Source organism: Aedes albopictus, chromosome 3 (genome assembly GCF_035046485.1).
Source record: "Aedes albopictus strain Foshan chromosome 3, AalbF5, whole genome shotgun sequence".
NCBI classification, from domain to species: Eukaryota; Metazoa; Arthropoda; class Insecta; order Diptera; family Culicidae; genus Aedes; species Aedes albopictus.
In genome coordinates, this window is record NC_085138.1 from 294,457,616 (window position 1) to 294,482,553 (window position 24,938).

Below are 24,938 nucleotides of genomic sequence, written 5' to 3' on the forward strand. Positions count from 1 at the left end.
GGTGCAAGTTTATTACACTCAAGTGGCCATGTAATATCCGAACAGGGTGGCCACTCAACTTGGTAAAATAAATTCCCGGTTATTTCCCAGTTCTTCAACAACTTTTTCCCGGTTTTGTAGAAACTGATTTAAATGGTAAAATCGAAACACTGTTTCACTACTACACTATTTTCAATTTTCTCACTTTTCTAAATTTGCTAAGTGATACAGAAAAACATTTAAGCGAGAAGTTCTAGTTATATCATTTATAATAGTAAAAATAATTTGATAAAGGCTAAATTTTATAATGAAACTGACATTTTCTTTAATCCTGAAAAAAAATGATATATTGTTCAAGGAAATATTTTTGAAATTTTATGCATATTAAATTCGCTTTATTGGAAGTTTGAAATAAAGTGATGATTTGATTTACATTTTACTGAGAAATGAAATTTGACTTTTTCCATCAATGCTCTACATTTACTTCAAGATAATTTTTAAAAACTATAATTGTTGAAGTTCCGTGTATAACTCTGAGAAAATATCCTTGTGAAGCTGGAAAAAAACTTACTGATAGCCAGGTTATATTAAAGTTTTTGGTGGAGGAAAACTCTGACTGAAATGCTGTTAGAACCTTATAGAAAATCCTACTAAAATTATGGTAGAAATTTGTAATGGGAATGCCAAGTGAAATAGTTGGAGAAAAATCATATAGCATTTTTTAATAGACTTCTCTAGAGTCCACTGAAGCAATCCCTCGAAAATCACTAGAGAGGATTTTTTGGAAAAAAAAAATCTTGAACAAATTAGTAATGGTAATCTGCGTAAATTGTTTGTAAACACTTTGATATAACTATTGGATCCTTGATAATGTTTTCTGTTAGAATAGATAGAATTCGAATAAAATGCCTAAAAGGATTTCTAAAGATTTGAAAGATCCGCGGGAAGATATTGTTAGAATTCCCAAAAAAAAATACTTCGGAAATTCTTGTAATAAATGCATGTAACTTTAAAGAACGTCTTTAGAAATTATTGGTAAATATGCTCGATTGTCTTGAATTTGTTGAATTGTAGTTGGAGTTGAGGAATGTTTCGAGGAATGTCTTGAGAAATCTCTGAAAAATTTGCGAAGAAAGCCTTGGTTAATCACCAAGAGAGATTCTAGGCTACCAGCAATAATCAATGTTATACTATTTCTGGGAAACATGTTCAGGTTTACAGGAAAAAAAACATTAAAAAATTCTTGAAAACTATCGAATTTGGAAGATTTTCAGTATCATACAGATTTGGAAATGTAAAGAGTTCAAATAGGGGAAATTACCTATTCTCGGCCGTTTTGTTCTCTTCGTTTTTGGGTTTTTTTAAACCTATTGAACTCAGAGTTGGTCTCAAATCCTTCCCAACTGAGCTGAATTATATAGCCAAGTTCCAGGCAATTTGGCTGACAAAAAACCCCCATGACGAAGAGAACAAACTTGCCGATAATACCCATTGTCACCCTATATCATTTTTAGTGACAAGATTTGTTCTGCAATGTCTGAGGTAGAACAATACACGGACTGCCTACCCAAGATATTTACTTGTCCTTACTACGGGTGTCCTACGTTAGGCGGAAACACGAAAGGCGGAATCACGAAAGGCGCAAATACAAAAGGCGGAATCAATGAAAGGCGGAAAGGCACAAAAGGCATAATCACGAAAGGCGGAATCACAAAAGGCAGAATCACATAAGGCTAATTAAAATTTGGCGGACTTTTTGAACCAGCAGAGCAAACGGCCGGCCGTTTGCTCTGCTGGTTCAAAAAGTCCGCCAAATTTTAATTAGCCTTATGTGATTTTAACATTCGTGACATTATAAGAAGAGGTTGCCTAGTTGGCATAGTTTAGAAAAAATACCTCCAACTGTCAACCCACTTCTTTATCTATTTCGGAGCCTATGAACAGAATTGACCCTTTTCCTCTATGAAAGTGAAAATTGACTGTTGCGCTGAATATTATACACCACGCTGCCGTTGTAATGTTACCAAACGCGCATTTGCACTAAATTCCACGTGACAAATCCTCATGAAAATAACAGACACATTTAAGTAAACGCCGCAAATTTATTTCCCATAATAACAATGTAAAAGGGAAGGCAAAAACGCAACTGTTCCTTCCCTCAGGGATTGGCAACGTGTGCTTTGGAGCAAAATCGCTAATTAATAGGATGTCCAGCTTCTGAAATACTTGCTGGAAAGCCAAAATGTGTGTTGCGGGTGATGCTGGGTCATTCGGCCGAATGGTCATCAGGACGAATTGCAATTTAACAATAACGAAACTGGAAAACGAACTATTTTGGTGTTGTCCAAAAGAAGGAAAAATTTATGATTTGGATATCAGTAGTTTCAGCGCCAAAACCATGTTAGCAATGGTACTAGAAAGAACAGCCTATGTTTAAAAGAAGGGAAAATTCATGGATTAAATTACCAGTAGATTCGATATTAATAATGTTATTCAGCTGGTCATTTGAACAAGCAATCCTCTTCATATTTGCAACGTGATTCAATTGATTGATTTAGTTTCAGTTTGACCGAACCATGTTTCAAAGTGATTGAATAGTCGACGTTAGCGCTATTGACAATTACGGTTTATCGACCCACTGGGATGGCGAATCGGTGTATTGTGTGGAAAACATGTATTCATGTATTCCTTAACAAGATATTTTAAGTCGAAAGTCGTGTTAGAATTCTGCCAATAAATTGCAATTACACATTGCTTACACAAAGATACTTTATGCTCAAAGAAGTTGAGGACATTTCCAACCAGAAAATTTTCTGAACTATATTATCGACAATTGAACCCAGATATATTCAGCATCGTCCTGCTTCATAAGGAAGATTCAGCCTTCCAGGAAGGTAGCAGCCATAAATTTCTATAAAATAAACTGTTTCAGGTGCTTTGCAATTTCCCTAGAATTCTATGCGGATACGACCTGTTCAAATCAAATGTCAGATTTGAATGCTTAATCCGAATGCTAATTTCTTATTACTTGGCAGAGTTGAGTCAACTAAGAATTTAGTACAACGAACATGTCTGAAACGTGACACACTAAATAATTTGAATGTCTTAATAAAAAAAGCATAGAATTACGATGGTTTATTACTGATTCCGCCTTTTTGAAACTTCGCCTTACGTTATTTTCCGCCTTTCGTTACACTTTTAAGGTGGTCTGCCTTTCGAATTTCCGCCTTTCGTGATTCCGCCTTTCGCGTTTCCGCCTTTTGATAGGCTCCCATCATTTTTAGTGACAAGATTTGTTCTGCAATGTCTGAGGTAGAACAATACACGGACTGCCTACCCAAGATATTTACTTGTCCTTACTACTCCTCGCACATCAAGGAAATTACATATTTATAAAGTTTTTTAGATTAAAAATCATTATCGTTCTAAAAGTGAAAGTCAATCTTTTGATTGACCTTCCATCAGTCACGCAGTTGGCCACCACGCTTATGCTGAGTACAAAATGCGATTTTTCAACGTGTTGTGCGATTATTCAAGGATTAGGTTTCGATCTCCGTATCTAGTATCTAGGATCTAGTATTGATAGATCCTGTTCTAGAAAAATCACAATAATTCTTAAATATATAGATGCAATAATAATGATTATCCTGGACTTTCATTACCAAGGGAAGTTCATGTTCTAAGCAAATTACCGGTATTTTCCCGGTTTTTCCCGATTATTTGCGATTCCCGCTTAATTCCCGGTTTTCTCGGTAATACCGGTTGGGTGGCCACCCTGTCGAAACCATTCCGGAGATATTCCGGATTTTACTGGGGTCAGGAGGTGGGGTCAGTGTCTGTTCTGTCAAATGGCTAAAAGTGATTATTTCGTAGTAATATAGTTTGAGAGGCCCCCGTGGAACCTATTCCAGGTGTTCCGGAATCCGGAGCGGCCACATCATACATTGTTCATTTTTTTCTGACCAATTATCTCGAAATCATGAAGAATAGTACGTCGCACGGCATGTTTTGGTTGCAAACCAGACCTGTCCCCGAAGACACACACGTGGAATCTGTGCTAAATAGATGCTCCGGAGTGGCCATATTAGTTGATACAGACTTCAGTCTCTGGTTCACAATAGCCATTTTGCCAACTCCCTGACCCCAACACAATCCGGAATGCCCCCGGAATGGTTTCTCCGGGTGCGTAGCCCTAATTATTCTCGCCGGTGGCGATGAAGACGTTCTTGATGGCGCTTCATCGATCTTCTACGCTTCCACCTTCCGGAATATTCGCAGCACGGTTCGCTTGCTCCTCGACGAAGGATGTTAACTACGCAGCGTGTTACAGTAAGCGTGTGTTGAACCGGCGCCTGATTTTCTCCTCCTGACGATGGATCCTATCAATGCGCAGTCGGATCTCGCCGATTGGAAGATGATTATCGGACGCAATATAGGCGTTACGTTCGAAGAGTTGAGGGTATATTCCCTGTAGTTAAGAATTCTGAAGAACGTGTCATAATGAGAAATGATTTTCAAGAGAATGTTGAGAGACTCCCATACCGGTAAATGTTTATTACTTGACTACTGCGTAACTCTTGCCGCTCAGCCTGTGCCACAAGCAGTGTAAAATAAATTTCGCTGACTTTGTATGCCACTCAAATAAAGATGGTTGGGTGTAGGCACATAGGCGGAACGCAGCTTTCTTCGCACAAAAAGATTGTTAGTCATGATCTCGGGAGATGTTCATAACATCATGATATCATTATCAACAACCAAATCGGCCACATATCAAAAATTTCAACAAAATGTCGTACAAACCTCTCGTTATGTTTGGTTATAAATACTTGTGCTAAAAAGTTTTTTTTTACCATTTCAGGTAATAATAATAATCATAGTAACAGTAAACTATTGGACACTAGTCATGTTTCGGTGGTCACCGTTGGCGAGGAAGAGATCAAGGTTAAGGACTCTTCGCACTTGATCAACAGTGGTACCAGTCATCTGCATCTGCAGCAGCAACAGCAACACCTACAGAACCACCATCACCATGATTCCATCAGTGATCTATCCAACGTGAGTTGTGGTCCTAGCGAATCGAGCGACGATGTTAAAGTGGTGGACATGATGCTGACCCATCCGATGGGCGGTACTACAAGCACTAGTAGCGTTAGCACAGGCAGCACAGTGACGGCCACCGGAGGTTTTGCTCAACGGTCGCCGTCGGGTTCGTCGATTTCAACGCCATTGAGAAGTGGTTCTAGCACTAAGTTAAATGGCGACTTCAACCGAAGTCGGGAAGATGTCAGTATAATAGTTAATAAGCGAAAAGTGGTGGAGAAGCAAAGGATTTCGCCCGACAGCAGTGTCGGATCAATGGACGGTGGCGGTTCGGTACGATCGGCCAGTACACCGTTGCATCATCACCTCCAGCAACAGTCGCAACAACCGAACCAGCAACCACATCACCAGCAGCATGCGCCTAGCGGTAAACAGCTGGATCGTAGCGATGCCGAAAGCATAGCAACAACAACTAGTCATGATAGCCGCGAACAGTCGGTAGATGAAGAAGTTCAACTTCGACGGAAGCCTCCGCCGCCCGTTGAACCGGAAGAGGACAAGGTTCCACCAATTGTCACCAGTAACAACAAACCGAAACCCAGCCAACAGCAGCGAAACTTCAGCAAGGAAGAAATTCATTTGCAAAACTTGAAAAAGAAGACGCGCAAGCGGACGCGAAAGTTCGAAATCGACGGTGTCCAAGTCACAACCACTACCAGCAAGGTGATTTACAGCGACGAGGACAACAACAAACTGTACGACGATCATCTGTTCCGCAAGCAGGAACTGCGGGAGCTCAAAATGCTCCAGAAAGCGGAGAAGAAGCAGTTCTATGATCTGCAACAGAAGGAAGCCATCGCCAAAGAGCAGCAGGAGAAGAAATTCGAACAGGAGCGTCTACAGCTGGAGCGAACGTTCGAGGCCGACATGGACGTCCTGGCGCGGCAGCACCGACAAACGGTGGAAAAGTACGAACAGCAACAAGAGACTGAACTTAGGAATACCTCCAAAAAGATTCGTGCCGAGCAGGAGCGAGAATTGAAATTGGTAAGTCTTCGGGGGTTGATTACAATCAAATTGTAATGCCCAACCTAATTTGACACATTTTTCTTCAGTTCCGCGACAGCCTCAAGCAGGAAATCAGACTGCTCAAGCAGGAAGTGGACCTGTTGCCGAAGGAGAAGCGAAAAGACGAGTTCCGGAAGCGCAAAACCGCAATGGAAATCGAGCACGAAGAGCGGGAAAAGAGTTTCCTGTCCACCCTGTCGGAGAACCACGAGCTCGCCCTGCGACGGATCAGCGAAATCTATCGCGAGAAGCTGTCGGCTGCCGACAAAGGATACCTACAACAGAAGCAAACGGTAAGTTGTGGGGATCTTGAGGGATACACAAACCCATACTGAATTTGATCAACTACCTATTTCAGGCGATGCGGACTCGAGAGGCCATGCTTTGGGAGCTGGAGGAGAAGCACATTCACGATAAACATCAGCTGGCGAAGCGGCACGTGAAGGATATCTGCTTTATGCAACGACACCAAATGATCATACGCCACGAAAAAGAGCTGGATCAAATCAAGAGGTTCGTGACATCAAAAGGGCATTCATTTGATTCCGAAATCTGATAATCTACCTACATTAAATTTCAGAATGATTTCCCGCAAAGAAGAAGAGCTGCTGAAGCGACAAACCATCGAGAGGCGAGCATTGCCGAAGCGGATACGTGCCGAACGGAAGGCCCGCGATATGATGTTCCGCGAGTCGCTGCGAATTTCGATGACCACCGATCCGGAGCTGGAACGGGAGAAGCTGAAGAAGGTAAGCAGACCTTTCGTTCATCAAACACTGTAGTATTAGGCAAACATTGGGGAACGTCATAACACCATTGCGATAAGCACGCGGGTATCAGGACCATGATGAGGCTGATGGGTTCGAATCTTGGTCAGTCTAGTTTAGAATATATACGTAATGGAATGTTCTTGACTTCCTTGGATACAGAGTATCATCGTCCCTGCTAGACAATATACGAATACAATATAATTGATATCTCTGGAATATTAATGCATCTTCTCGTTCACAGTTCCAGGAACAGGAGAAAAAGCGCTACAACCAGGAGCAAGCCCGTTTCGAAACGAAGCACATGAAGCAGCTAGAAGAGCTGCGAGCTACCTCAGACGGTTCCATCAGGTATAAACTACAACCATGGATATAATGTAAAATTAGGACCTCAACCTAACACCGCGCGATCATAAATCATCCGCTCAACACCTATAAACCTTAAAGAAAAATCCCAACATTTACGACATTTTCATTCCATTCTCCGCAGAGAACTGGAACAGTTGCAAAACGAGAAACGCAAACAGCTGCTGGAGCATGAAAGTGCCAAACTGCGCGAGTGCGACGAAGCACTGCAGAAGGAACTGCGCGAGTGGAAGTCGCAGCTTTTGCCGAGGAAACAGGTAAGCTTTCCCACATACTGTTGTTCTCTCTGCCTATTTTTACTCCGTGTCATCGTTGTTGCTTTTATTATTTTGAATCTGGCATGGTATCCGAGGCCGAACGGAAATAACGATTTGCTTCTTATTGCTTTTTAATTTTTTGTTATATTTTTTAACCAAATCAGTTACAATGCGGCTGGGAAAGATATCGAATTGGTGATCTCTTTAATGTGGTGTGTTTACATCTCGCATAACTTAGAGATGTATTTCCCTTATAACGCGAGCAAAACAAGATACGCTAAAGCTACATATTTTAGTTCTTCTCTAACTTTTGTTGATTCATGGAAATACAAATTTGGTAAAGTTGATGAACCCTGAAAATAGCCATGAAACAGATTCTACTAAATCTCAAATAAGAGATAAATCAGCTAAAGGCGAAAAATTAATAATGAAATGAGTTGAATCTAGAATAATCCCCGGAAAAGTGCAAATTTGCATCAAATATCTTCATGTCAATTCAATTAACCATATCTTATTTCAGGGCGACTATATCAACCCTCTTTAAAAGTTGAACGTTTATTTTTTATCTTTATTAACGAGATTTTTATCTCAGGGTCCATCTCGAGACCCACGGGATCGAAGTGTGCTGTGCTAGGAAGTGGACGCGAAATTTTCTCGCGCTGTCAATTTTGTACCTTTTTGTGATTGTGAAAACAGAAAAATTGGATTTATTTGCAGTCGGTTATTTTTAAAGTTTTACTGTCTGCAGCAGCTAGTTCCGGAAAAATCTCTTGGTTCTCCACTGTAAGTAATTCGACGATTTATGACATCTGCCGGTTCCCTCTACCGAGTGGCTGTCGACGGCTAAGCCCGGAAAAAACCCCCAGAATTCTCCACCGCTACACCAAACGAGTCGGAATACAGACCGATGATCCCCGCCGAACGACTGTCAACGAGGTCCAACCGAATCCGGACTGTGCCGTGTAACTGGACGTTCTGGAGAAGAAGTCTACAATGCAAGTCAGCACTTGGGTGCCATTAAGGTTAGATCTTTCCTTTTTCATACTAGTAGGCTCGGTCCGCAACGATTGCATTGCGGTAATCGTCGTTGTTTCGCGTGTGTTCATATCGATTGTCGGATCGCGGTCGGTCTCAGTTTTGGGGCGACTAGTGTGGTACTATCAGTACGGAATTCAGTTCTGGTCGCATGGCGCTTTTTCTTTGGCTGGACACCGGACCCAACGTACGTGGCTGACGATCGTGTGACATGCTGTGGAGCTCTCACTCGGAAGCTGCGGAACGATTTCCCACAATAATCAACTATTTTACAAAAGTATTCACTATTCAGTTGAATTCAATTATTCAATCGTACCGTAATCAACCTTTAATTAAATAATCATATCTACTATGTACTAATGTTTACTTTTTCAGCGTTAACCAGGTAAATGATTAAACTAAATTTATAACAAATTGTAATTTGCTTTTTCGCCAAGGAAAGCATCCCATTAAATCCCATCCACATCCAACTCCAGATATCTATGAAGTGGCCCAAGTTCTTGGACATGTTCTGAGTAGATATCTAATCAACATTTCCTCCCCATCCCCGCTGATCGTAAGGACCTGGCCAGGTGTCGAGAGTTCGTTAAATGAAAGGTTTGTCAAGTCCCAGGCAACTTTTCTGGCGCATTAAACGTCTCTATCGACAGCCACCCCAGGATGTGTACGGTCGGCTATGCTATGCTATGCTATGCTATGCTAGGGTCCATCTCGAGACCCACGGGTTTACCACCCTTCCGAAAAAAAAACTCACATTTTGGGATTTAGTCGGGAGTGGGATTCGATCTCAGGTCCTCGGCGCTAAAGTCACGTGCTTTAACCATCACACCAAATCTGCTCGACAGAAGGTTACTTTATTTAGCTCTTATATCCCGGAAAAAAGAAAGGGTTTTCTATCAACTGGAAAATCGGGCATCCTTCGGGAGTTTTTATTTACCGGAAAATCCTGGGGTACTCATGGAATACCTTCAATACTCAGAGATATTTTGCATCAATAAAAAATAAAACACTGGGTTGTAGCGAACATTACTGCTTGTCGATCTTCTTAAAAGGAGAGTCCACAGAGTTTTCTACATTGTTGGTATGAATAAAAAAGTTTTCGAATAGATATGTAGTTAGTATGTCCATCTAGAAGTTTTGCTACACGGATTTTTTCCAGAAATCCCCTTGGGAATTAGGTATTCTTTTTCAAATTCCTCCTGGAGCTTCTTCCGGATTTCTACCAACATTTTTCCAAGATTCGAACAATTCTTTCCAGGATTCTATCTTAAAAATCTTCCAGGATATCTTAATTTCGATCGATAAAAAATACACTACACACAGTCTTCTCGTGGAGTTTTTCACGAGGATCCTACATATTTTCTTCAAGAGGTTTTCTCGATACTGTTCCCAGAGTCTCTCGTTAGATTTTTCCCGGAGTTTTTGCTGCGTCTTGTCCCAAAGACTTTCTACCACGATTTATCCCGATATCTCCTCGAGAATATCTCTCAGAATGTATCACAGATGTAGTCGCGGAATTTCTCCTAGAGTTTCTATCTGGATTAATATTGAAGATTTTCTGCGATTCCTTCTGGTGTTCCTCGCGGTACTTCTCCAGCAGATCTTCCCAGGAGTTTTCCCAAATTTGCTACATTCTTCTTCGGGAGAAATCGTCGTAAGAGCTTCTACAAAAATCTCGCGAAAACCTGAAAGTAACTGTTGGAAATCCTGAAAATCCGCTATTAGAATTAAATTAAATTTCGAATGGATCTCTTGGAGGAATCCAGTGAGAAACTCTGGATGCATATCGGGAAAACATCTAGTAGCAATCTCGGGAGGTATTCCAGTAGAACCCTCATGAAAACATCCTGCAGAAATCCTTCGAAGAACTCTGGTGAATATCCCAGGAAGAACTCCCAGAAATCCTGAAAAAAACACAAAAAAATGTCGGAACAAATGAGAAACAAAAAACCAGAAACAAATCCAACATATTTTCAGAAAAAAAACCTTTCTCGCGCTTACTTATGGGCGTATCTTCAATGCTTATTGATGGATTTCTCTTCCTAGATTTGCTTTTCGGATTATTCATAGAAATACGATCAGTTTTCGCATTACTTCTCGGTTGAGTCCAGTCGATGATAACTAGAAACAGCATCCTCAACTACAAAATCAGCCGAAAATGATATACCGTGTAAGTCATAGGTTCCTAAACTTTCAGGTGTGCGAGATGTAAACTCAAAATTCAACGTTTGAGACTGCTGTAGCATGAGTAACTTTTCGAAAATTATTCTAGCCTACAAGCTGACAAACTTCAGATACATCTAATGCTTATAAAAAAGTAGAAAAATACGTTATTCAAAACCATATGCTGTATTTGATCAGTGTTATATGACCTTTCAATAAATACATTTACTTTGAAAATCTGAATGGGGCACGTTCGGTGTAGTACTAGATTTGTAGGAATGAGCTGAATTTTAGTATGGTGAGAAGGACAATTCTCCGTTTCTGCAATGAAATGGTACAAAAAGCGTTGGTATTATGATTCCTTGCCTAATTTAATGATGTTTGAGAAAAACTTTGGATAACTATGTTGTTTATGTTGTAAAAAATGGAGAAAACAACAACACTGTTGTCCAAAGTTTTGCTCAAACAGCATCAAATTAGGCAAGGAACCATAATGCCCACGCTTTTTGCACCTTTTCAGTGCAGAAACGGAGAATGGGGCACGTTCGGTGTAGTACTAGATTTGTAGTAATGAGCTGAATTTTAGTATGGTGAGAAGGTCAATTCTCCGTTTCTGTAATGAAATGGTGCAAAAAGCGTGGGTATTATGATTCCTTGCCTAATTTGATGCTATTTGAGCAAAACTTTGGATAAATATGTTGTTTATGTTGCAAGAAATGGAGAAAACAACAACACTGTTGACCAAAGTTTTGCTCAAACAGCATCAAATTAGGCAAGAAATCACAATACCCACGCTTTTTGCACCATTTCATTGCAGAAACGGAGAATTGACCTTCTCACCATACTAAAATTCAGCTCATTACTACAAATCTAGTACTTCACCGATCTGTCCTATTGACCTTCTCACCATACTAAAATTCAGCTCATTACTACAAATCTAGTACTTCGCCGATATGTCCTATTCAAGTTATATGGTGTATCCGAACTTTCTTACAACTTCTACAACACAGTTACGCAAACTTTTGCTCAAACCGCTTCAAGTTTGGCAAGAAATCATAATACCAACGCTATTTGCACCATTTCATTACAGAAACGGAGAATTTACCTTCGCATCGTACTAAAATCCAGCTCACTGCTTTCAATCTAGTACTTCACCGATTGCTTCCTTTCATGTCCGGGGAAATGTACTTATATGGCCGAATAAAATACTTCCACACGCGGACATTACATAATAAAAACAAGCACATTTATTGGACTATATACATTATTTACACAACATTACAATTACTACAAATTAAAAGTAACATCGCGGAGAGCGCGCGCGGGCAGCATCTTGCTGCTGTTGCAGATGATGGCGTTCTGTTGTTTCTGCTTCTGCAGTATGTTCGTCGTCGTCGTCGTCGGCGGCGGCGGCGGTCGTCGTCTATCCGTCGTCGTGATAGACACGAGCCGAGCCGATCATGGGGTACACGAATGCTCGTTCACAACACTTCCTATTCACTTTTTGAAATGAGGAATTTTAACTAGATTTTACTTCTGGAATTCCCTTTAAAAATGCCATTTAGACTATGGAATTTTCTCAAAATATTTGTCCAGACTTTTTCAAAGTAACCTTCGGGAATAATTTTCAGGAACACCTTTGAATAAATAAATAAATTGTCCGTTTTCCAATAGAACGCAATCAGTGAAGTACTAGATTGAACGTAGTGAGCTGGATTTTTGTATGGTGAGGTGATCAATTCTCCATTTCTGCAATGAAATGGTGCAAACAGCGAGGGGTTATATGATTTCTTGACTAATTTGATGCTGTTTGAGCAAAAGTTTTGGTAACTGTGTTGTTGAAGTTACAAAAAAATAAATTCAGATCATTAATACCAATTTATTACTTCATTAATTGCTTGCTATTTTATCCGATGATACGGATGATTGATATCATAGAGCTTCGCCACTTTCATACGCCTTGCTTGTTCGACTCCTTTCCAATCTTATTCACCAGAATTATTGTAACTCCAACTATTTGTAGAGATGCCAATTCGATATCTAAACAGCTGTTAAACATAGCATTTGACGTTTGTATTTGAGGGCCCCAGATGCAAAGGGGTGTAAGTGACCATTTTGTCGATTTTGAGCTGAGCATATCATAAAATTCTTCAGATTTCAAGCTTTCAGGAACTTTTTTAATTTTGTTTTTACGATGCTTAGAAAAATTACAATAAATCGGAGAAAATTGGATCGATTTTACAACTCCATACATTTTGTATGGGATGAAAAATTGGTGAAAAAATTCAAACCTAATTTACTCGAAAGTTGGTTTTTGTCACTTACACCCCTTTGCTTCTAACCCATTCATTTGTATATCTACATAATTGGCTTGCATTATAGCATAACCGTTTGTATATAAGTTTGTATGATGAATTACCTACCAACTAACCACCTTTAACATGTTCCATCGTTTTATTTTTCTTGCTGCTCTCGTATGCCATTGGATTGTGCGACCCACACACGTTACACCATTTGCCGCTGTTCGTCCGCGCAGGCTATTCAGCAAGAGCTTGACCGGCAGGTGAACGAGTACGAGCTAAAGTGGGGTCCAGTAGACCGACGCGAATTCGATGGTGATTTTGTAGTTCCTCCGGAGATTCGGAATCGCACCAATTCCTTGAATTCCCGTTCCTATCGGCTGCACGGTGGATTGCTTAGTATTTCTCGGTCCCGTACCTTCCTCGCGCTACCGGTAGCCAACGGACGCAACAGTATACACAGTTCAGTACCAGATTTAAGCCGTTCCGTTCCCAACACGCCCAATTCGGCCCATAAGCTTTCGCTAGCATCTTCCTACGATTCGGTATTGGAGGAAAACGAAAATGAAAATATGGCACCTCAGCAGGGTGGGCAGGGGGAACCGCCGTCAGCTATTAAGTATATTTTCACTGACGATGGGGCTCACCTTCGCAGGAAGTCCGAGGATATATTGTCGGGTAGGAGAACAAAAATTCCAGTTAAAAATAACGTCAACAGGCCATATCAGGAAAACGGTATTCGGAATAGTTCGTACTTATTCCCTATGCAAAATCACTCCAGACAAAATTCCGAGCCAACCAATCGCGTTGTTCCCATTAGAGTCAAAAAGCCAGGCAATCTTTTCGAAGCTATGTCCAACAGATCTTCGTCCGCGGTGGCATCGTACAGCGGAAGTACGTTGCCGAGGGGTGGCAACTCTGGTTGGGGATCCAGTCGCCTCGGTACCAATAACTTTTCTTCCGATGCCAACATTAATAGGTTATCAACTTTTAGTTCTGCTAGAGGAGGTCTTCCATTGCAACAGCATCCCCAACACCAAAACGGCGACGGTAGAAACCCACGAGATGCATTGCCCACTTCAGGCATGAAAGTTTCCCCTTCAACGCCCATTCTCTTGTCGCCGGATAGAGAAAGTGACTCGGCAGCTTAGGACACTTTTCTATAGGACTAGTCAACTAGATAATTATCATAGTTATTAGACATTTTGAACCTAGGAAAATATGCTTCATTCCATTTGCTTAATCTAGACATTGAAACTGTGTATACGCGTTCCACCTTCCTCTCCTACTAATGTCTCCTTTAGTGAGCCTGTCTTCGGTTTTTCGAACTAACCACAAACATATGAATCAATTAATACCGCACATTTTGCACCATCATGAATAAAACGCAACGGCTTACACAAAAAGCTAAAACTGACCAACGATTGCCAAGTCAGCTGCACCTTTGACATTCAAGATGAATGGAGTTTTACTAATGTTATGTGCACCAACTGTACCCAAAAACCCTAACAACAACCAATCCTAACCTGTAGATGACGGCTTAACAACTAACAACTAACATTCGCCATCGCCTACGTCGAAATCGTTGTATAACGCTACTAACAACGCGACAACCAAGTACCGATCCAAACTCCTTCATGGGTGTGTTTCACAAACAAAAACCACGCTGCAATGAACCATTGAGCACGCACATCCGACACATTCACTGTGCACTCTCTGCGGGTGGTTTTATTTATTGAGGAGCGGGATTTAAAAGTATCGCTCCAATGCCAAATACGGAAGATATCGACAGACAAATGGGTGATCCACAAGAACTAACGGATCGAGATCGAGAGGAGGAAAATCTATGCAAGGTTTGTTGAATTCATTTTTCTCCACATTCAGTTTTGTTCAGTCTATGTGGCCATCGCAACGAATAAATGTATTTCATGTCTCAATGTTGGTTCACCGTTTTTTTTGTTATTTAATGGGGAATAGTTCACATCTTGGATCATTGTTGTAATGTCGTTTATGAGTTGTTGTCGGCTTCTTTGTGTCACGTCAAAATCGGGTGTTTGTGCAGGAAAATGCCGTGTCACAAATCACAACTATGCAATTATTATTTTAACCCATGCGTTGATCATTCGTCATTTCAAATGTAGTGTATGTGGGTGTATCCAGAATTAGCCTATTTTTAGATATTAGTTTAAGAGTTTCTAAACAAAAAACCATTCCATTTTTAAGGAACTGGTAATTTGAGTGCCGGGGCTGGACATAGAACCCATCCGCTGGAAATAGAACCATCCGCTTATGAAGTTAAGTATTGCGAAGGTTAGCATCGCTCTCTTAGTCAGTGAAGTGTTGTATACCAGATCAGCCGGCAGGCTGTCAAAAATCTCAAAGCACATCAGCATTACCACATACTACTTGGGGTCTGTGTCAATTGGCGAATTAAAATTAATTTTTACTTAAATTTGACAGTTCAACACTTAAACTTGACAGTTCTCCTAAGGAAATAATTATCGAACTGTCATGTTTAAGTGAACATTAATTTTAATTCGCCATTTGACACAGACCCTTGGTCTGCCGCTATACCTACTCGCCATCATATATGTCGTCTTATTCGAGTTTGTTGTGTTGCTGTCTCCCTCTTCAAACTCTGAAGTCATATCTGAAGTTCAGAGCAGTGATGCTTCTATCGATGTTCTACGGTCCGATACGATCATAATTTTCTGATTGTTTAATGATAGTCGCATTCCTATGCAAACCAGGCCTTCCTATGGCGTCTTTGAATGCAATATGTATTGAACAGTAAATGTTTAACTAGATAAACTGCATCAATACGCCTAGTCATGATCAAGGTAGACCCTTCGTCTACGATCCTATCTCAGACGTTGCAAGTTTCAAACTATTAATTTCACCAGAAAATGTGCATTGACATTTTTTGTCAACGCACATTCTTTTCGACTACCATTTTTCTTTTCGACTTTAATTTTCCTCACTATCAGTAACTGATAACTGTTATCCAAATTGATTCATATATACATTTGCTTAAAAATGTGAAACTAGTTTAATACTATAATGTTTATAAATTGCGCATTTCCGCTCTCTGATAAAATCATTTCCCGTTAACCTTGTAAGCTTTGAGCCCTTCTGTCGCCTATCTATCTATACTTTGATCAACTTACCGACCATTTATATGCTATAGCAGTGATTTTCAAATGCAATCACGTACAAACAAGCCGTTGATAAACCCCACGATAACAATAAACACTCACTCTTAATCCCCTCGCTCATTTGTCACCGTGGCGCAATTAAGGACGCGTGTATTACAAAAGCAAATATATTTTCCTCATTTTATCGGATTATGTCTAGGTACATATATCGTTTATTACTAGCACCAGCAGCAGCACTCTACAACTATTTACGGAACACAGGTACTCAACGGCGACAGTGATAAAGGGATGGTTTCGTTTGGTTTCAAGGTTATCCGCACCCGAGAACATTACAAAGTGTTCCAATCGCGACAGAGGCACCGATACTTTCCTCTGGTACAGCCGTTCTTACATCTGCTGCACCGTTTGCCCTTCCGGTAGACCGGTCGGTTCTCGATGTTGCCTTCCGAGTAATTGCAGACCAGATAGTAATGCAAGAACCGCAGATTGTTGTGATGCTTGTAGAACCGCACCAGTGCGCAACCGATTTCCGTGGTGTCCGCGTGAATCATCTGGGTGAAATGTCCTATTGCAAGGCTACAATAAATATTGACCAATTTGTTAAATAGTTTGATCACATTGTAAAACTTAGGGAATGTTACCTTTGCGGGTTCACCTCGAACTGATCCAGATCTCGTTGTTTGGTTAGTTTGTGTTCCAGGTACCACTTTCGCATCAGATCGCGGACGACCTGGGTGGTCGTAAGGTTCATACCGTGGAACCACTTCATCCCGATGCTTTGGCCAGTGTATGGGAATCGGAAGGTATTGTGGCATTCGTCGTGTTCGAAGTTGCAACTTTTGGCATTGTACTCAGCCAGATGAGCCAGTTCGTCGTTCCAGCGCTGTAAAATAGACTTGGAATTATTTAACTGTTGACCTTCCTAATGCATTAAGAAAAAGTTATACAGTATGCATTAAGGATCCATAAAAATGATTCATGACTTAGAAACTCTCCCAAGAATACACTTTTGATCTGATTTTCGTCAATTTTGTTCCCTGGCCAAGTTCGCAGGGGTTGACGGTATTAAAGTGAAGGAGTTTCATTTTGATTATTGTAATGTAGTGTTCTTTAGTGAAACATATCACCTTTTTAACACTTTAATGCGCCTCCAACGGCTCATCACGAACCGGCTGCTGCAGATGGAGTATGGCTGATCATATGCATCAGACATGCTCGATAAACACGGAGGAACCGCCAGGGCTCAGTAGAGTCTATTCCCAAGCAATAGTTCCAAGTCGGTTGGATTTGAGAAGGTTTTGATGATCGTTACAAATCCTAATAAAAGTATTATAGGATTTGTGACAGGTTTTGGAACCTTTAACAGCCAGCTGACTTCAAAATGTTGTTTGGGCTCTATTTCCCACGTTTCTCGGTTGATTTTGATTAAAAATTTATTAATGTCATAGTCGCTTTTTCGATTTTTTACAATGTTAGTTGGTCATATTTTCTTTAAATAATGCAATGAAAATCAACCGACGAATTAATAGTGGGAAGGAGATTTGCAGCACTTAATTGTGCTGATAGATTCGAAGCTAACGTGCGAACACTTAAACGCATTGTTGACATCAATGCGTTCGACGTGACATTTTGGACAAAAGCTGACTGCTTTTTATTAACTGAACAACGTTACTTTTGTATGACTAGGTTGACATTTCTAGGCCACGCATGAGAAAATGACATGGTTTATCGAGGTAGGACCGATAGGACAGAACGAATTTGAATATTTTTCATAGTATTTGTAGGGGGATGAATACATAATAGTTGACAAGCAATTTTTGTTTTATTACAATCAACTGACCAACTTAGCGTATTTTTGTTTATCTCTTAGATGGTGCTATGACACCAAAAGAAAAATATCAGGAGTTCAGTTACATGTTTCTGTGGGTTTTTCACCGATGACAATTTAAGGACACAAGAGATGAACACAGAGAAGTAGAAATCAAGAAAACAATTTGGCACAGAATCGACTATATTTTAACATACGGGTTCGACTGATTCGATGAATCTATCTAGAAGTATCTAGAAGACAATTTACGCTAAGATTGGAAAAAAAGCTTGCAGTTGGGACTAGACTAAAATAGTGGCGATAGGAAACAATGCGCTAAACAGCATTATTATTCATTCTTTAATATTTAACCGTAGGCTTTTCGCCGGTTGACAGTACAGTATTTAGCTGTGTACGAAGATACGGATTAGTTGGTGTACAGATGACAGGGAAAGTGCTTCAAGCGAGGCTTACATAACAACTGACAATAAAGAAACCTATTTTCCTTGACTTTCTACGCAATGGACATCCGACCGAACACACGTGTTTTTGTTAATCTCCTAGGTATTATTAAGACATGACGTATGTGCATGACGAAACAACTAGCAGGACACAGTTCCAGACGTCTCTTTTTAATAACTACATTCAGCATATTTCCAATAAAACTACACTTCAATAAAGCAAAGACTAAAGCTGCTATGATAGAACAGACCAGAATGACTTAATTGACTATTACCTTGGAGATCTACTTCGAATAACTGACAAATTGACAAGAACCTAACTAAATACATGGACCATACTACAAAAAAACAATTGACAAAAAGAAAAAAAGGGGAAACTTTTATTAAAACTATTTTTGTTCAACGCAGGCCAAAACAGTGTCGACTTGGGCCACGATATGCCTACGTACTTCTGTGTGTTGAAACAAAAATAGAGGCTCATAGAAGCAAACGTAGGGAAAGGGTGCGGTGTTAGAACATAAGCACAGTGTGCTACCGCCGTAATCACTATGAAAAAAAAAAAAAAAAAAAAAAAAAAAGATTTTCGTCAATTTTGTTTGAAACAAAAGATATTTTTTTTTGTCTTTATTAACGTGGCTACTCGCTGCTACTCGTCCTAGGTGAAGAATAGAAGAGTCTAGAATGTTAATCTGGAATGATATTGGTCTGGCCATTATAGTCACAACCGAAACGAAATATTTTGCATGAGTCGTTAATTTAGATGTTAATTGACCAATTAACCTTTTGATTGCTTAAAAAAAATATATCCTTGCTTGATGGCTTGCAGTCAAAAAAGCTCAAAATCGCATATTTTGCCCTATAAATTGAGGTATAGCTCAAAATTGTGACGTATTAGAGCAAATCTGAGCCCGGATTCGGATTCAGCGGCCCAAAATCCTTCGGAGACACATAAGTTTGCTCTTGAGACAGACAAAAAGGTAATTTTTGTTACGCTGTGAAATCCTTTCTTCTTCTTTCACTTTTCTATGTTTTGTCCTTTAGTTGATGTCACCCAACCAGTGAGAACGACTTTCTAGAACATCCGGTAGCTAAAAAATCACTTTGTTTCGCTAGTTTGAGGGTTTTTTCCTCCCAGAATTTCTTCAGGAATTTCTCCAGGGTTTACTTCAGGAACTCCTCTGGGGATTACATCAGAAATTCTTCCAGAGATTCTTCCTCCACGAATCCCTGTGATATCCCACAATGTTGGTGCCATTGTCCGAGAATACTTCTAGAGGACCACCGATTAGCGAATCGTCTGAACGACATCACGGATGATCCCATTAACAGACTGTGTGATAGACATAAATGGACGTTATGACGCAAGTACGGCGACCCTTCGGAAGCGGCCCACCATCGGAGCTACTTGCTTAATTTTGCACTACTGACAGCTACATAGGACACACGCACCGTACTATACTGTTTGCAATCCCGGTTTGTGGAACCGTTGTCTCAACACGTTGCCCACTGCCTCGGTGGTCGCGTGACACTTCCTTCCTCGAGAATCGAATATCGCAGACGGGCTACGGCTTTGGCTCCTCGTGTTTTCGCTCATTCTATCGGGGCCTTGGTGTTCCTGCACTTCTCTATCTTCCAACCGGTGTCATCTGTCATCTGCTTTCTCTGGGTGCGTAGCTCAACCAAATTATTCTCGCCGGTGGCGAGGAGACTTTCATGATGGCGCTTCATTGATCTTCTATGCAGCACGGTTCCCCAGCTCCTCGACGAAGGACTTTTTCATCGCAGCGTCTTCCAGTCGGCGTGTGTTGAACCGGCGCCCGATTTTCTCCTGCTGTCGATAGATCCTAGCAATGCGCAGTCGGATCTCGCCGATTAGGAGATGATGGTCGGACGCTATGTCGGTGTTACATTTGTTCCGCACATCAAGAAGGCTCCGTCTCTACATCCGATACCGATGTGATCGATTTGATTTGATCGATGGGTAAAGGGCGATCCCCCAATCATCATATAATTGTTGCCACAAAACGCTTCAAACAGCTCACCATTCTCGCTCATATCTCCGAGACCATGGCGTCCCATAACGTGTTCATAGCCCGATGTCGGAACAAACAATCGCGTTGAAGTCATGAGGAACTTGATATCACTTCTTGGAATCTTATCCAGGACAGCATTCAGTTGACTGTAAAAGTTCTTTTTGTCTTGCATTTCGGCAGCATTGGTTGGCGCGTAATATTGGATCATGGTAAGGTATCAAACCCGTGACCTGAATTTTGCTACAATTATCCTCTCATCAATACGGTCCCACTTCATGAGCGCAGCAGGAAACCTACTCCACGGTGGCGAGGAGCATGGTCACCTCGTAGGTCAGAATATAGCAGGATTTGATCCGACGCCAATCTGTGTTCTCCAAAGTTCGGCCAACGGGCTTCGCTCAGTCCTAGGATCTCAAGCTTCATACGGCATGCCTCATTGGATGGTTGTGCCAGTTTACCCTACTGGACTAGGGATAATACATTCCAAGTTCCAATTCTTGTCCGTTTTTCCACGCTAAAAATCGAAGCCGATGAATCAGTTCGTAATCTTTCATTTTCGGTTTCTTCAACTGTTTTTGGGTTTCGGGAATAGTAGATTGTTGGTTCAAGGCTCCCTATCCACTGTGGTGGGGCTGCCACAGCTTCCGGTTGAGGAGTATTTCATATTTAGCCGCTGGATGCCAGAATTGACGCTGTTTGAGCCGCACCTCCTTGGTGAACAGACGCTCGTGACGTACCTCCTCAATCTAACTGAAGTCAGAAGGACAACAGTGCCCAGGCTGCACTACCAGCGAAGCATACAACTTTTAGCTGGCGGTCTTTGTCATCGCTGGACCCGTGGAAGCATGAGGTAGGAACTTGTGAAGACTAGAGCTTAGTCGGACGCTCTCCTTATCGACTCCCCGTTTTGCAGCCCACAACATTTTCATACGTACTGCAATTCATCCACTGGTTTGAGATATGATTCCGTCAACTCGGTATGATACGAATTGATAATACCGACGACTATCGCAACAAATCCAAGCAAGAACTGAGCTGAATTCACAGGAAATGCTTCTGAACATTAATAGTTAGAATCGAGCAGATGTTGCATAGAAAACGGCAACCCGTCAGCCAGCAGATCCAAACTCATTATAGATAGTATTCTAAGAGGCACAACTTCGCATCCAGTGTCATTCTAAGGCAGGCCACGCACGTACAGGCTGACAAACTTGCACATGAGCACATGGACTTGGATATCGCTGGCTTTCTGCGTTCAGAAATTCTTCAAGAAGCAGCGTGTAAAGTTCACTTCTTTGATCTGGCGAAACTTTTCGATCCACGTTGTCCAAACCTTACATAGCTACTCCGTAATAGGCTCGCCTCAGTTCGAATCTGTTCATCAAATCTCCTGCATCAGAATCTTCCCTTGAACGACAAAGTGTGCAATGAATCCTAAGAGATCGTAGAGCGTCTTCCCAATTCCCGTTTCGTTCGTGCTGCCCAATCGGCTCGTAGAACTTTTCGAATTAATTAGTGATTGTGATTGTGCGGTCTTTGTGTACTGGCAGTGCTTTACTGATCGCTTTATTCATTTCTTCTAGTCGGTTCAGATGTTTCTCGTTAGACAGTCCCTTCTCAAACTGAAAGCCCGATGCTGCGTGGATATTTTGCACTTGCGTCAGCTGAACTGCTTCTTCTACCGAGTAGACACACCGTCGACGAAGTCATCAACGTCATGGTTCTTGAGCATTACTTCCCCATCCCTGGGATACTGTTCGATGTAGTCGAAAGCATTCCACAATCTGGCCTGCATTACATGGTGAGCTGGTAGTTCCAAACATCGCCACACTGATCACGAAGACTTGCACGTCTTTCTCCGGACTGCTTATCCAAAGAAAACACTGTGATCACCTGTCTTCACCGCGGATGAGCATTCGCAGGAACAGGATTTTCCCATGCCTGAATCGCACCAAAAATTCCACTCGTATCGCTAATGGAACTTTTGCTACTCAAGGGAGCAAAATACCGTTGAAGCAGACTCCATAACATCCTATTTTTGCCAGGCTTTTTGAGATTGGTAACCACTCACCGAGGTAGAAAGCAGACCTCTTCCTGTGAAACCTTATATAATGCTTCTGCTCGTAGCTGCTGATCGTTCACTTTTTTTTCGAAGTTCCGAAATTCTGGACAGAAGCTTTTCCAACTCCTGGAGTCTGTTCATAGCCGTCTTGTAGCTCTCCGGAAAGTGGATATTGTCCTTTTGCGAATAGTTATTGGTATATGTCACGTAAGTGTATCGAATGATTCATGAACAAAACAGTATCGAGTATGAACACAAAGCGAATTAGGTAATCCATACCATATGAACCCTGATTTGCTGTGTCCTTCGACCCAGACTTTTGCTAACCAAAACAACATGAGTCATACCGGGCACTCTAATCTTACAATCCGCGATGACGAATAAACAATTGAAATTCGTAGCAACAAACTCGTAACAAACACGTAAATATTCTTCATTATGTTTTGTACTGTTTAGATAATAGGTAACGACAGTATCAACATATTTTGTTCTTCTGTTTCAGTACCAGATGTAGGGATTCTCTGTAACATTCTGAAATATTTAATATTATCATACAGTTTATGAAAGTTTTTCATGGCTAGATATCGCATTATTTTGACTTTTTTCACACACAAAAAATAGAAAGAATGTTACATACATATAAAAAGTTGTTGTTATTACTAAAATTCGTTAAATTTTATTTGAGAAATGGCACCGAATCGTAAAATTGATATATTTATCGAATCGTTTGTAATCACCAGCTACACAATCGAGAACAACAAAAATGGCAAATTTTGGACACTTTACTTTATATGAATATGATGATTGAGAAAGATTGGTCTAACTATCCAACCGATTCTCAGTTATCATTATTATTCTTATCATTAATTGTATATGTGGACGGGAGAACTTGACACGTGATGTGAGACGCTGAACTGAATTTGACGACACATTCTGAGTCGTTTTCTTCGGGCACCTAGGATTCACGCTTTAGCGACACCACTGACCTAGACACTTTGCAGTATTTCACATGAGTAGCATCTTTCACTTGTTATCTACACAACTGTATACCACACCGGCCATATTTCACTCACCAACTTCTGCATCGAGCTTGCCGAAGCAAAACGTCGCATGGCTCCGCAAGCCAAACGGTTTCTCTTGGAGTTGTGGTAGTTCAGTATCAAGTTCACATACTTGGGAGTCATTTTGACCAGCATGGGCCGACTGCAACTTTTTCCAAATCTGTTGCTCCCATTGCAGGCTATATGTTGGGTCCCCACGGGACACAGTCCGGCCCGACAGTAATCCGGCGTTTGCTTGGCATCCGTGAATCCACTACCGCTGAGTGTCACCACGAGTAAAGTGATAACAAGTGCCGAGGCGGCGATAGTTGGCCACGATTGTAAACTACTATCGAGATAACGAAAAAGACCACGACGGCGACGATCCGATTGCGTACACATTGCGACACTGATTGACAGCGCGGGTGCACTCGCGGGACGACATCAGCTCTGGCGGGAGTGCCAGTCGCAGGCTGTTGTGTGTTTGTGTGTGCGTTTGTAAGTGTTCCTCCGTGGGACAATCTAGGATGCAGCATTTTGTCATGTACCTTGTGGTACCTACCTATGTGTTTAGGGTGGTTCCTATGTATGTTTTTCGGTACTTGTTGATCAACTTTATTGTAACAATTGAACGTAGTTTGTTTTGATGGAAAGTTTCGTAGATGCTAATCCATTTTTCGGACATATTTAACGTCAACACAATTTTATACTAATATTCCTTGATTTTCTTTCTGACAACTTAATGTGTATCAATAAGAATGTGTATTTAGTAAATAAATTTAATCAAAACCATGCGATAGATGTGTACGTACATATTCAAATGAAGTATCAATCCTATTCAAGGAAATTTTCATAAAAATATGTACAAATCGTTGATGTTCTAAATTCTTAACAAATTTTATCGAACTTTTACAAAAGGGACGATCTATAAGAATCAATTACACAAACGGCCTTATATTTGTATGATAAAAGGGGTGAGGTGACTAAATATGTTACATAGAACAAGTTCCACATAATAATTGAATCCGATTGTATCACTGACTAATAGTGAATCCTAGACTATTACCTTCCCCATAAAAGCTCCTTGATATCTACGAAGGCGTTGCGTCGGCCAGTCGCTGATCTCTTGCTAAGTAGATATCATATCATCATGAGCGGAGTCAGGCAACTTAATTTTGTTCTCCAATTGAATCGCTTTTCATTCCCACGTAGCTTTTCATAAGTAATTGGAAGACATTATAGTTTTCAGTATGCAATCCACAAAGTACTTTGTTATCACGCATCGCAACAAAAAGTTAACCAAATATGCGTAAAATGATAGTACATAATTGAGTCATCAGTAAAACGTCATTATAGAAAATCTTGTAAATGATAAACGGTGGTATCACATTTCTCGGAATGTCAT

The 24,938-nt window shown here is 40.9% G+C and overlaps 2 protein-coding genes across 12 annotated transcripts in view; one reads left to right on the top strand and one right to left on the bottom strand.

Moving 5' to 3' along the window:
• Positions 1-24,938, top strand: part of LOC109418688 (serine/threonine-protein kinase 10) — a 225,836-nt gene that overhangs the window by 186,807 nt on the left and 14,091 nt on the right. For 9 of the 11 annotated variants that reach the window (XM_062861336.1, XM_062861339.1, XM_062861340.1 and 6 more), the window contains 7 exons: positions 4,838-6,066; positions 6,135-6,380; positions 6,446-6,600; positions 6,668-6,836; positions 7,099-7,205; positions 7,345-7,477; positions 13,212-14,430. In XM_062861336.1, the coding sequence (XP_062717320.1) occupies positions 4,838-6,066; positions 6,135-6,380; positions 6,446-6,600; positions 6,668-6,836; positions 7,099-7,205; positions 7,345-7,477; positions 13,212-14,126 (2,954 nt within the window). In that variant the 3' untranslated portion in view covers positions 14,127-14,430. Of the gene's footprint in view, positions 1-4,837; positions 6,067-6,134; positions 6,381-6,445; positions 6,601-6,667; positions 6,837-7,098; positions 7,206-7,344; positions 7,478-13,211; positions 14,431-24,938 lie in introns of those variants that run through there. The other 2 variants (XM_062861343.1, XM_062861344.1) reach the window with 1 other exon arrangement.
• LOC115257682 (antigen 5 like allergen Cul n 1) lies at positions 16,282-23,983 on the bottom strand. Its single transcript, XM_029857542.2, has 3 exons — positions 23,567-23,983; positions 16,772-17,013; positions 16,282-16,706 (listed from the first exon to the last, which is right to left on the bottom strand). The coding sequence occupies exons 1-3, from the start codon at positions 23,933-23,935 to the stop codon at positions 16,460-16,462; spliced, it is 858 nt and encodes a 285-aa protein (XP_029713402.2). The 5' UTR covers positions 23,936-23,983; the 3' UTR covers positions 16,282-16,459.